The sequence below is a fragment of the Wyeomyia smithii genome, chromosome 1 (assembly GCF_029784165.1).
Source record: "Wyeomyia smithii strain HCP4-BCI-WySm-NY-G18 chromosome 1, ASM2978416v1, whole genome shotgun sequence".
NCBI classification, from domain to species: domain Eukaryota; kingdom Metazoa; phylum Arthropoda; class Insecta; order Diptera; family Culicidae; genus Wyeomyia; species Wyeomyia smithii.
The window spans coordinates 119,901,128-119,915,343 of NC_073694.1; the positions used below are offsets into that span (position 1 = coordinate 119,901,128).

Genomic DNA, 14,216 nt, shown 5'->3' on the forward strand with positions numbered 1-14,216 from the left:
ATTCAGATACCTAACTTCCAGATAGACGTAATCCTACGTCAAAACCAGTTTTGCCCTATGTTCAAGGTCCATTACTATTTTATGGAACCCAGATTTAAGGTCCAAAATAGTAAAATATTGAGACTTTCCCAAGTTGTCTACGATGTTTTCAATTTCTGACATTGGGAATTTGTCACAAATTGTTTTCTCGTTTATTTTCCGATAGTCTGTTACTACTTGGATTTTGGGGATTTGGTAACGACCCAGATTTGTAAGGAGTATGGACTTGTAAAGCAACGCCTTGGTATTCCAATTCCGACTCGAACTTCTGTTTTATTCATACACAGACTTCGCAGCCAACTGTTTAGTGTACAGGTCAATTGAGGGGATAGCGCTACGATCCTACTGACACTAACAGTCTTTGCCGAGCCGAGACTCGAACTCACGACGACAGGCTTGATAGGCCAGCGTCGTACCTAGAAACCGTCTGGGAGATATATGGACTTGTTTCTACGAAGGTGTAACAATTCCACAGTCCAACATTATGGATTTGTAGAAGGTTTAATAACTCCACAGTCCAACATTTCCTAAATCTGAGGACATAACGTCTTTTCTAAAGTGGTGTGGTAAACAGGGTCTATATTCTTGGTACAATTTTTTTGTTTAATTATAGTAGTGGTCGTTATTTTTCTGTGAGACTCTGTGGTTGGCCATGACAGTATCCAGAAGTTTGTCTTTCTCAAGTTTAGACAGGTGTTTTGTTAAAGTTTTAAGTTTTCGGATAGTTTCTTTGACTGATGTATCTTCCAAATTAATTGGAATGGGTGATTGAGTTTCAAAGTCGTTGACATTAATTTTGATATTGGAATTTTCGGATTAATTTTGTTTGTGGATAATATGTTGATAGTACTTTTATTATTAACTGACGAATAGAGTTCAGGTTGTACTAAATTGCTCTTTGTTATTTTTTGGAAGCTAGGGACGATCCATTCTCCATTTTTGTATGTTTTCACAGTTATGCATAATTTTTTTTGGAAAGAAAGTATTATTTGGAGAGAATTTTCTATTTTTCCGAATGAAATTTTATATCTGTCAAAATCGAAAAATGATTTTGTTTTGGACATAAATTCTGAGCCAATGATTCCATTTCGAAATAGGTTTGCTTTGGAATGTTCGGGTGCATGAAGTTACACTTTCCTTGTTTAGTGATTGTGTGTGTACCAAAAAGGTTTTTGACTTTGATTGTATTTTTCATCTCCGTAGTACGGATGATTTCCGGTCTTAGAATATTCTTGTTTGCGCCACTGCCGATTAAAATTTTTAATGTTTATCCTGCTTTTTTGGTTCTCTGTACAGGATGTAGGGCAGAAAGCTTGAACTTTCTTTTATGTCGCGATTGTTTCTGACACCTCCACGCATAAATTTGTGTTGCCTTCCAACGTTTCCTCGTCTTGTTCCGACGACTCTTTTTCTGAAGCTTCTACCTCTGTGACCTGCTTTCTTAAGTCTGCTTGGATCGATTTCCATCAAAGTAGCCTGATTAGGGTAACGGGGGTATTTTGGCCAGCTTTGGAAAGTTCATTAAAAACAAACACAATTTTTCAACATGAATACCTGAATACCTAAGCTAAGTGTCTATTTTAATATACACCGTTCAACAATGCAATATATTGAAAAATATCCTAGAAATATCAAAATTTCTACGAAGTACTAAAAACATATTTTGGTCCACCAAATTTTTACTTTGGCCCACCTTTATATCTACAGACGTGTATGGAAATAGTTCGGAGTAATTATATTTAAGATCATCAACGGTATTTTTAGAGCAAAAATAGTGGGTTTTAGGAGAACATCCTTCTGCTGTGAGTTTTTGTAAATTTTAGGCATCTAAAAATGAAATTATTTGGCTTATAGCGGTTTGACAAACATTCTCATCTAATTTCATATCGTTAAATATGATAAATTGAGAAGTAATTACCTGTAAATTGTTACAAGCTGCTTCTTTGTTCACGTGCAACGGCTGAACGGTAATCAAAAAGATGTCAAAACTTGGCATGGCCAAAATATGTTTGCTTCAGAAAGAGGCAAACATATTTCGGCCATGCGTTTAACCACTTTTTTACCTTTTTTCAACATGTTAGAGTATACAAACTGTTTCTATGACATTTTATTGATGTTACTACAACAACGAATTGTTTCATAAGCATACATATTTGTTACAATAGCTTCCGGACGTTAACTTGTATATTACCACTTCCTCTTGACTTTGGGTTGACTCAGCCATGACTTTGAATATGTATGAACTAATTCCAAAATAACACTACCTAGAGCCAGTTTTTCGCCGAAAATTATAGTGTAGTATGATTCTTAGGTGTGTTATTCAATGTTGCATGCATAGTTTTCAAATATTCATTGAATCAGATCAGATCAGATAAAATGCGTAAAATGTTACCGGGTGGGCCAAAATATGCATGTGGGCAAAAATACCCCCGTTACCCTATTGTAAACGACGCCCGTTTTCAGAACTTGGCCAATCTTCACCGTTGGCCCAAAGCTTCCCGGACTCACTCTTCGAACCGACTTCTCAAGGACTTAGCCCACGGACAGATCCCTCATGATCAATAGAAATTCGGATACGGATAGATAAGAGGTCTAACTCAGTTGATTGCTCATTTACGACTAACTGTATTTAAACTAAGGGGTATATATTTAATTTTATACTGTATCTTTGTATGGGTGATATCAAAGCCTGCTGCCCGATAGCACAAGCTTCAAAAATTGTTTATAACCGGACTCCCAGAACAACCTGATATTCAATCAGGTTAAATTACTCCTTAAAGAAATACATTTTCAACCAACACCAAACGAAATAATCTCTTTTTGCTACTCCTCGCCTTCACTGTCCGTTGTACTGTCCATCGACGTATCGTCGCACCCATCGAGATCCTCAAGTTGGCACCAACGCTTGATTCGATCTGCTGCATACACCGTCCATGCATCTCCTCCAGCTCGTACCGCTCGTTGCCCAATACCGCTTTCACTACGTATGGGCCTTTAAACTTCGATTCCAGCTTCCGACTATGCCCCATGGCCGTCAGATCACGTTCCACTAATACCATATCGCCGACCTCGTAGCTAACCGGCTTCCTACGGCGTTCGTCAAAGTATCGCTTCTGTAGACGTTGTCGTCTCTCGATCGCTCTGGTGGCTTGTTGGCGTCGTTCGGATGCATTCTCCAACACATTATCATCTTCATCCTGCAGCGTCAATATCATAGCATTCTGGTGTATATCGCGTGGCTGATATGACAGCACCAACACACTTGGCGCAAGGTTTGTGGTCGAATTCGGCATGTTATTCACCGACCACTGAATTTTAGGCAACTACTCGTCCCAATGCGCAGTCTTCTCGCCAACCACACAACGAATCGCGTTTAGCACTGTTCTATTCACTCTCTCTACTTGTCCATTCGCTCTCGGCGATCCCACTGCAGTCTTGGTGTGTTCAATATCGTTCACTCAGCAATACTCTTCAAACTTCTTCGCGGTAAATGCCGTACCGCGATCTGTAATAATGCGACTTGGACTACCAAATATAGCCGTCACATCTTCCATAAAAGTCAACACAGGTGCGGTTTTCGTCAACCGAACCGCTCGGGCAACCACATATTTTGTAAAACCACAAGTGAGAAGCAACACGTACGAATTGCCCCTAGCTGATCGAACACACGGTCCCATATGATCCATGTGCACAATTTTAAACGGAACAGGCTCTTTAGGCAATGGATGTAGGTACCCTTCAGGTTTTCCACCTTTACTTTTGTGTAACGCACACTGAGGACACGCTTGTATGTAGGATCGAATGTACTTGCGCATCTTCGGGAACCAGAACTTCTGCTTCAACCGTTCCAATACCTTCTCAACTCCAAAGTGGCCCATATCATCGTGGTATGTGTGAACCATACGCCAACGCACCCGATTAGGTACAACAAAACACTTCTCTCCATCCACCAATCTTTTTGAACGATGCCGATCCAACTGATGACACTGGTGTATTTGCCTCTCTTCATCGGTCAACGGATCTCTCCCCAATCTATTATCTCACACAATCGAGGATCTTGTCTTTGTAAAGCCACTAGAAAGTCACTGTTGCTAATGTCGATTGGCATCATATCGCACAGAACGGGTTCAATACTCTTCCCATTTTCCACTGGGTTTCTGCTTAATGCGTCCACGTGCCTCATAGAGCTTCCTGGTCTATGCTCCATTCGAAAATCGTACTCGGTGAGCTTCAGAAACCACCTACCGATTCTAGCATTCATGTCCCGCTTTTCATATGTGTCTCTCACTGCACTACAATCCGTACGCAACACAAAGAACTTTCCAATCAAATAGTGTCTAAAACGTTCAACACTGGCAACCACTGCCAGAACCTCCAACTCGTAACTGTGATACTTTCTTTCGGCTTCCGATGTACGTTTGCTGTAGTAGCTAATTGGTTGCCATCCATCATCCGTACGCATCAGCAAAATACCAGCAAGGCCTTCTTGCGATGCATCTGTGTGAAGCTCTAACTCACGATTCGGATCAAACAACACTAATAACGGTCGCTCACTTAGTTCATTCTTCAGCCTCTCAAACGCTCTCGCCTGATCGCTTTTCCACTCAAACTGGCGCTCTTTCGACAACAGTGTGAATAACGGAGCTGCTTTCACACTGAACTGCGGGATAAATCTCCGGAAAAACCCTGCCAAACCGAGAAATTGTTAGACTTGTAGCACATTTTCCGGCACGGGAAATTTCTGAACGGCCCGTGTTTTAACAGCACCAGGACGAATTCCATTTTTCGACACTTCAAATCCGAGAAAATCGACGGACGATTTGAAAAAGTGAGATTTCTTCAGATTTATGGTGAATCCACTCTCTGTCAACACTTCGAGCAACTTTTCAAACTTATTTAATAATTCTGCCACTTTTTTACCACCAATCACCAAATCGTCAATATAGGCCACAACACCTTCTTTTCGCAGCTTAGCCGTGAGAGTGTTCATTGCTCGTTGGAACACCGAACACCCATTTGCTAGCCCAAACGGCATTCGTAAAAAGTGGTAATGTCCGTCTCGAGTGGAAAACGCGGTACACTCTTGGCTGTCCTCTGCCACCGGAATCTGGTAATATCCTGAATACAAATCCACCGTAATGAACAGTTCTGCACCAGTAAGCTTATTTAGGCACCACTCAATATCAGGCATGGGATGGCGGTCTTTTACAGTCTTTTTGTTTAACAGTCGATAATCTATCGCCATCCTAAGCGCACCATCCTTTTTCGGCACCATCACTACTCGGCTACTGTACGGTGAATTAGATTCCGTCACAATACCGGCTTCAACTAATTCTGCCACTATGCTCCGTAGGGCAGTTTCCCGAGCATATTCTATTCGATGAGGTTTGATATACACTGGCTCTTTATCACTCAAAACCATCTTCATCTCAGTGCCTTTGGCGACACCCAACTCTTTCATGTTTGTCGCGAAGCATGATCGGTACCGATTTACTAACTCCAGAATTTCTTCTTTCGGCCCATCAACATTTAAATTTTCTTCTTGGATCTCCGAGTACTTCACGTGACTGTCTATGGTGAACATCGACTCGTATTTCCTCGGCTGCACTTCTACAAGCATCTGCTCCGACTCCCTACGCACACTACGCTCCTGATCCCAGCAAAACGCCACTTTGCCGTTTCGGTTCACCATCACAACTCCGTCGGTATTCAGCATATCTCGGCCAAGGATCAGCACGGTGTTCTGAGCCCAATTCGGCACCACATTCAGTTTCACCGGCACTTCAATTTCGTCCAATTTCACTACCGTTTCCATTACCATTTTGTCCACAGTCACTTTTTTGCCGCCGAAACCGACCAAGGTCGTATTGGTGGTTTCGCTATCACCAGCTTTTTCAGCAAACCGACTTTGAATCGTGGGCACTTTACACCCTGAATCGATCAGAGCATTGAGTTTCATGTCTCTTATTTCTACTACACGTATAAAATTGTTTTCTTCGTCCACCACTTGCACTCTTGACGGTCCAGCCTTTGGTAGCTTCGGATTCGGACAACCTTTCGTCATATGTCCTCTAACACCACAATTGTAGCAACTATTCTCGGTAATCGATGAGCAGGATGCTGCTTTGTGCCCAGGCTGATTACATCTATAGCACGTCATGACTTTCTCCTTTTTTCTCTCGGTCACGCGTATGGTAACCGAACCTGTCGTTGTATTGTTCATACCTTCCATCCATTTGAGCTGCGCGATCAATTACTCCACAGTCTCAATTTTGCCACCCAATTGCACTCGGGATTTGGAGATGAAGTCTCCCAGTCCAGTGATCACGTATTTCACTATTACACCTTCATCGAACCCAGCTCTTTTCCCTAACGCCACTTGAGAGTAAACATATTCTTCGATGGTCTCATCTCTCATTTTTCTACGCTTGGACATCTGCGTGTGATAGTAGATGGGATCCCGTGACGATGGGTAAGCTCTCACCAACTTTAACGAAAATCTTGCCCATGTAGTGGCTACATTTTGAACACCAGGCCACCACAGCTTTGCAGACCCTTCCTAACTCAAACGAGCACAATGCAATTTCGTTGGATCGTTCCAACCGTAATGTTCAGCAGTAGTTTCAATCTCGGCTATCCATTCTTCGGCCGACAAACACGTGGCTTGCTTCGGATCAAATTTTGTCACTAATTAAACGAGCCACTTTGCAGCAACCATGTGCGCGACCACGCGGTTTTTTTGTAACTCCCGCTATTGTCCTTCACACTAGACCTCCATCTAACAATATAACTTTGGGTTATCACCTCGCGCGGCTGTATATCCTGTCTACAGCTTGTAAACGACGCCCGTTTTCAGAACTTGGCCAATCTTCAACGTTGGCCCAAAGCTTCCCGGACTCACTCTTCGAACCGACTTCTCAAGGACTTAGCCCACGGACAGATGCCTCACGATCAATAGAAATTCGGATACGGATAGATAAGAGGTCTAACTCAGTTGATTGCTCATTTACGACTAACTGTATTTAAACTAAGGGGTATATATTTAATTTCATACTGTATCTTTGTATGGGTAATATCAGAGCCTGCTGCCCGCTAGCACAAGCTTCAAAAATTGTTTATACTATTATTTATTTGTTTGTCAGAGAGGTCCTGTTTTCAACCCTGAGGGTTTGTCGTATGATATATGTTTTTTGAAAAAATTTCCTGTTTTTTTATAATTGGATTTTTCTCCGATTGGTTTAGCTGCTACCTCTTGCGATTTGAACTTGCACAAGAATGCGTACGCATCCTCGACGGGCGGCTTGAGCCTGCCCTGATGTGAAGGCGGCTAGACCGTTCTTATCTATTGAGAGATTAATCGCAGTCCAATGTTCCTTGTATGTACGGTTTTGTTTTGCGAGTTGTTTAATATTCTGAACGATTTCCTTTGTTTTCCATTTTGACGTAGAACAACGTCTCTCAGGAAGTTCAATTACATACTCGGCTACATAGGAATGTAAAATGAAAATCTAAAACCGGAAAAAGTGGAAAACACGTCCTGTTAGGTATATAGATCAGCTCAATCTGAGCGCCCCCCGTGCAGCATAAATTCTCATGGTTTTTATTGATTCTCTCTTTGCTCACTGCACGGGGGAACTAATAGTTGTGATAAGGCATATCAGTACAGATTTCGTTTTCTGATCTACTCTCATCTTCCCGCTTACGATCAGTAGCAATAAAATTATTCGATCGGTCGGTCACCGTATTGTTTTTCTCCGCCGTAATAAAGGGCTTTGTTCACTCTAATAAAATTTGCTTTTTGATACCGACCGTGTGTGCACATTATTCCCACTGGATTGCAGTGGAAGAAATCAAACAGCCAGAGGAACATACTAAGGTATTCAAAGTGTCGAGTCAAGGGTCCGAACATTGGTGCCGTGACCAGGATGTTGGCCGCGGGTGTGTGAATTTTAACCTTGGATACCGCAGTCACATTAAGCGCAAACAGATTTTCGCCATCTTTCGCGCGTGCGTTGGTTGTCGCCATCGTTAATTTGCTGTACTGCTATTGTTCTCGCGAGAACGCGCATGTGGTTTTTTCTTGCTGGACTGTGATATTGGAATCAATTGGATACGATTTTTGATTGCGACTTATACGGACGGTATAAATCATTCTGCGGAACCAAAACGGTGTTTCTACCAATTTTTTCAATAAATCGTTGTTCGTTACCGGGGGAGCGTATTATACATACGGTTACAATACAAGGCCTGTTTAGCCAGGCTCACATTTTTCAACGGATAAATTGCAACCGACCTCTCTCGTTTTCCGGTGGACTTTGCCTCGCTTGGAGAATTGACGTTCCTGCATACGGCCTATCCAAATTGGTTTTGGGCAGGACGATCACAATACGTGTAGGTGGAACGGACCGATTGATGATCACTGGGGTGACGGATTCGAGCAAGAATTTCGTGCGACAGTGGAACCTAAACGATGGTTTCACAATATTTAAAGTATACTCGTTTCCGGAGGCGCGTACTTTTCTACAACCACTTCGACTTTTGGGCTGTCTTTCGGTCAAGCTGAATGCAGCTTTCCGGTGATGTTCACCTTATCGGAAAAATACAAGGCCTATTCATTTAGGCTCTCAGGTGAGCCTCTCTCCAATTAACTATCAGTTGACTTTGTGGTGCTGTGCGTGCTTCGAATTTCTTTCTACAGTTTGCGTCGACGGTTGCTGGCAAGATGACGAAGAAGCTTAAGCCGAAGCTGCATGTGCGCGACAACATTGTCGATTTTCTTTTACGAACGGAACGGTTCCTGAAGCAATACGACCCGGCCAATCACGCTCTCCAGGTCCAATCCAGAATCGACAAACTCGACGAAAAATGGGACGAATTCGAAGAGGCTCAAACGCAAATAGAGGAGATGGAGGAGCATATAGAAAACGTGAATGAACATAAGCAGACGCGGGCCCAGTTTGAGGAGTTGTACTTCAAGGTAAGAGCAGAGTTGAAAGCGAAATTACCATCCACCACTCCCATTACTTCCCCCACATCCACTGGAACCTCACGTACAGAGGCATGTGGCAATATTCAATTACCAAAAATAAATCTGCCAGAATTCAATGGGGAATTCGACAAATGGTTGCCATTTTATGACACATTTAAATCGCTGATCCATAGCAATCCGGATCTGAGCGCGATACAACGTTTTCATTATTTACGAGCGTCTCTAAAGGGTGAGGCGTTAAAGGTCGTTGATACATTCCCAATGAGCGAAGCGAGCTATGGGGTTGCCTGGTCTGCGTTGACCAAACGTTATTCGAATGTGTATTTGCAGAAAAAGCGACACGTGAACGCTCTGCTACAGTACCCGAAGTTAAAAAAGATGACTGCGAGTGGAATTCATGACGTCATCGATTGCTTTGATCGACATCTGAAAATTTTGGATTTGTTAGGCGAAGCAACAACGGGTTGGGGAGCGATGCTGACGCAGTTATTAGTATCGAAGCTGGACGACGCCACGCTGAAGGAATGGGAGAAGTTTGCCGTGAAAAGGGAAGAGCCTGCCTATCTACACGTGATGGAGTTCTTAGAAGTTCAAATCCGGATTCTGGATGCGATTGCAGTCGACCAGTCCTCCGAAAACCAGCGTGCCCCACCACTCTCTATGTCCACTCCGTTTAAGAAACCAGCACCGAAGTTGTCAGTCCACGCAGCGTCGGAAGGCTACTCGCCAAAATGTGTCTCTTGCAGCGGTCCTCATTACTTAAGTAATTGTCCACAGTTCGTGAAGATGCCTTTGGATAAGCGGTTCCAGGTCGTCAATTCGAAAAAACTATGTAGCAACTGTCTCCGACGTGATCACTACAGTCGAGACTGCAATTCCAAGTACCGTTGCCGTACGTGTAGCAAGAAGCATCACACTCTACTTCATCCTGGGCCATCAGCATTCGGTTCTGGTTCTGCGGCTGATGCTCAGGTCTCTGATCAATCTCAATCAGGTAGTTCTGTTTCCTCCACGACTACTACAGCTACAGTGGAAATTCCTCGGCAGTCTCTTCAAAGCTCGGTGGCTACAATCTACGCGGCCAATATTTCAGCAGATTCGAGGGAGGCGCACATATTTTTGTCGACGGTTTTGGTATCAGTGAAGGATCGCAATGGGCGGTTGCATACAGCGAGAGCGCTACTGGACACGGACGGATCGCAAGCAAATCTTATCTCGGAGAGGCTGTTCCAGCTTCTGAAGCTACCTAGAAACGGAGTCAATATCCCAATTTCTGGTGTCGGCAGTGCGCGGGTTCAGATAAACGGTTCTGTGTCTGCCACGATCGGTTCTCGAATTTCGGATTATTCGGTACCGATGGACTTCCTGGTCATCAAGAAGGTTACGGAGGACCAACCGTCAACAACAATTCCAATCGGTAATTGGAATCTTCCATCTGACATGGCGTTGGCGGATCCTGGTTTTAACAAGCGAGCATCGATCGATCTTCTCCTGGGTTTGGAGTACTTCTACGAGTTCTTGCTCTTAAATAGTGGTCGAGTGCAAATTCAGCGCATTGGCGAAGGACTTCCACTCTTTGTTAACACCGTTTTCGGGTGGATTGCAGCCGGCAAGGCCGACTTGGGAAGCCTGAACCCTGTTCCGTGTTGCCACGCGACGATCAACACAAGCACCTTGGAAGAGAAAATCGAGCGGTTTTGGACTATTGAAGAGCTACAAGATGTGCTGAAGCTGACACAGGAAGAGCAAGACTGCGAGGAGCATTTTCAAAATACTTTCTACCGTTATTCGACTGGGCGATATGTGGTGCGTCTGCCAAAGCGAATGGGTTTCGAGCAAATGATCGGCGAATCGAAGGACATGGCCTTGCAGAGACTACTGCAGCTTGAACGGCGATTCGAGAAGGACTCGATGCTTCGGAACAGATACAACGAAGCAATACAAGCGTACTTGGATCAAAATCATATGGCAATCGTTCCAGAGAAGGAATTGAAGCGCGATAAACGGATTGCCTGCTATCTGCCTCATCATCCGGTCTTCAAGGAATCAAGCTCGACGACGAAGATTCGACCGGTATTCGACGGTTCAGCCAAGACGACATCAAACCGCTCACTGAATGATGCCCTCATGACGGGTCCGGTGATCCAAGACTCACTCTTCGATCTGCTTGTTCGGTTCCGCAAGCATTTGGTGGCTCTAGTTGCTGACATCGAGAAGATGTACCTGCAGGTGATGGTACACCCGGATGACACCCCTTTGCTCCGGATCTTGTGGAGGTTTTCACCAACGGAACCAATTTCGACGTATGAGATGTCCAGGGTCACTTTTGGGTTAGCGCCATCGTCGTTCCTCGCCACACGGTGTTTACAGCACTGGCGCATGATGAAGGTGATCAATTTCCACAGGCGAAGACGGCGCTAGTTTTCGATTTCTGCGTCGACGATTATATCGGTGGGGTGGAATCGGAAGAAAAGGCTATCTTGCTGCGGCAAGAATTGGTACAGCTGTTGTCAAAAGGTGGCTTCAGACTGCACAAATGGGTATCGAACTCGAAAGCAGTATTGTCAGAATTAGATTCCGATGAATTGGGAACATCGTCTACTTTGAGTTTCGACCAGGAGCGTGTGAAAACGCTAGGAATTAGCTGGCAGCCAGGGCCAGATCTGCTAAGCATAGATGTATCGGGTCTCACTGTAAGCGGACAGTGGACTAGGCGCAAGGTGTACTCCGTCATTGCTCAATTATTCGATCCTACCGGTCTCACAGCTCCTGTTATTGCCTGGGATAAGATTCGAATGCAACTACTCTGGGTGGCTACTCAGGGTTGGGATGATCCGTTATCACCGGATTTGGAGAAGCAGTGGGCAGATTTCTACCAACAACTTCCGTCACTCGCCAACGTCAAGGTGGATCGACACGCATTTACCGATCATCCAGTACCGACAGAGTTCCATGTGTTCTCCGACGCATCCGAGGCAGCCTACGGAGCATGCATCTATGGCCGTTCGAGTAGCATGTCCGGGCAGATTAAGGTCGAATTACTAGCAGCGAAATCTCTTCCTGCAAGCCTGAAGAAGGCCACACTCGCGAGGTTAGAGCTATGCGGTGCCCATATTGCTGCCAAACTATATAGTGCGACCGTGCGCGCACTCAAGATGGAGGAGATCAAGGCTCGTTTCTGGTCAGATTCGACTATCGTACTATCGTGGCTGAAGCTACCACCATACGTCTGGCCTACTTTCGTTGCTAACCGGGTCTCACACATCCAGGAGATTACGAAGAGACACCAGTGGAATCACGTGAAAGGGACAGAGAATTCAGCCGATCTCGTGTCGCGAGGAGTTATGCCAAAGGACCTAGCAGAGCTACCACACTGGTTTCATGGTCCACACTGGTTATCGCTTCTTGATCAACATTGGAATACCCGGGAGCATTTGGAATACGAGCAGCCTGCGGATGAATTGCTGAAGAAGAAGAAGAACGTGCTCGTGGTAACGGAGCACGGTCAACTGCATCCACTGTTGGATCGATATTCGTGTTACTGTAGGATGTTGCGGATTACGGCATACTGCGTGAGATTCGTACGAAGTTGTCAACGTCGCAGATCGCTCCTCGCAGCCCCGATGCTTAACGTCAAGGACCTACAAGAGGCTAAGTATGCATTGGTGCGAGGTATTCAATGGGAGTCATTCGCTGTGGAGATAAAGGCGCTTGTTAACCATCGTGCTGTTCCTGCTAGTTCGTCGTTGAAGTTACTCAACCCGTTCCTAGACCAGCACGGCATACTTCGAGTTGGTGGCCGGCTCAATCTCGCCGAAGAATCGTACGCTGTTCGACACCCCATGATTATCCCTGGGAATCACTCTTTTTCGCGACAAGTTGCAGTCGCATATCACGAAATCTCGCTCCATTCTGGTCCTCGTATAACGCTCGCTCAAATCCGACAAGAATCCTGGCCCATAAACGGCAAGGCATTGGCAACCTACACGTTCCGACATTGTATTCGCTGTTTTCGAGCTAAACCTGTCCCTGTCTCGCAACCTCCTGGCCAATACCCAAAATCCCGTACAACTCCCTCTCGAGCTTTCACTGTTATCCCACCACGAGCACCCAATTTCGGCGGCCTCTGGGAGGCGGCCGTAAAATCCGCAAAGACATCACTCATCCGAGTCCTAGGTCAACGACAGCTCTCTTTCGAAGACATGACGACGGTCCTCACTCAGATCGAAGCGGGTATGAACTCGCGCCCTCTTACCCCACTGTCAGAAGATCCGGGTGAATTAGACGTGCTTACTCCTGGTCATTTTCTGACGGGCACATCCCTGCTGGCAATTCCTGATCCGGACTACACGGATGTCCCCACAAATCGGCTGCAACACTACCAGCAACTACAGCAGCTGGTTCAGCATCATTGGAAACGGTTGAAGCGGGAGTACATCTCGCAGCTCCATAACCAGAACCAACGATTTCTTCGTGCCACACCGCTCAAAGTGGGCCAAATGGTGGTCCTCAAGGAAGACGGAAGCGCAGCTATCGAATGGCCGCTAGCTCGCATCATCGAAATCTACCCTGGCCCCGACGGCGTAGTGAGGGTAGTAAAGGTACGAACGCCGACTGGAGCAGTCTACAAGCGGCAGGCTGCGCGTGTCTGTTTGCTACCATTCGAGAACGTATAAACCACGCAGTCGACGATCTCCGCTGACCCTCAACCTCCGAATCCAACCCCGAAGGACGACCTGTAACTTCGAAGAGCAACTGAAGGTTATTTATAAGTTAGATTAAGTTTTTTTCGCATTGGTAAATTCCTAAATAGAATTTAGGTGGCCGGCATGTTAGGTATATAGATCAGCTCAATCTGAGCGCCCCCCGTGCAGCATAAATTCTCATGGTTTTTATTGATTCTCTCTTTGCTCACTGCACGGGGGAACTAGTAGTTGTGATAAGGCATATCAGTACAGATTTCGTTTTCTGATCTACTCTCATCTTCCCGCTTACGATCAGTAGCAATAAAATTATTCGATCGGTCGGTCACCATATTGTTTTTCTCCGCCGTAATAAAGGGCTTTGTTCACTCTAATAAAATTTGCTTTTTGATACCGACCGCGTGTGCACTTTATTCCCACTGGATTGCAGTGGAAGAAATCAAACAGCCAGAGGAACATACTAAGGTATTCAAGGGTCCGAACAC

General features: G+C 45.0%; 1 protein-coding gene across 1 annotated transcript; it reads left to right on the forward strand.

The window, feature by feature from the left end:
• The first annotated feature begins 8,761 nt into the window (after nucleotides 1–8,761).
• On the forward strand, nucleotides 8,762–13,704 carry LOC129717145 (uncharacterized). The gene is made up of 2 exons (XM_055666991.1): nucleotides 8,762–11,263; nucleotides 11,347–13,704. The coding sequence occupies exons 1-2, from the start codon at nucleotides 8,762–8,764 to the stop codon at nucleotides 13,702–13,704; spliced, it is 4,860 nt and encodes a 1,619-aa protein (XP_055522966.1).
• Nucleotides 13,705–14,216: the final 512 nt, after the last annotated feature.

Excerpts from the sequence above, each read along its gene's own strand:
- LOC129717145 (XM_055666991.1), top strand. The coding sequence starts at position 8,762 with ATGACGAAGAAGCTTAAGCCGAAGCTGCATGTGCGCGACAACATTGTC. Across the intron at positions 11,264-11,346 it reads AGATGTACCTGCAGGTGATG|GGTCACTTTTGGGTTAGCGC; the intron begins GTACACCCGGAT and ends TGAGATGTCCAG.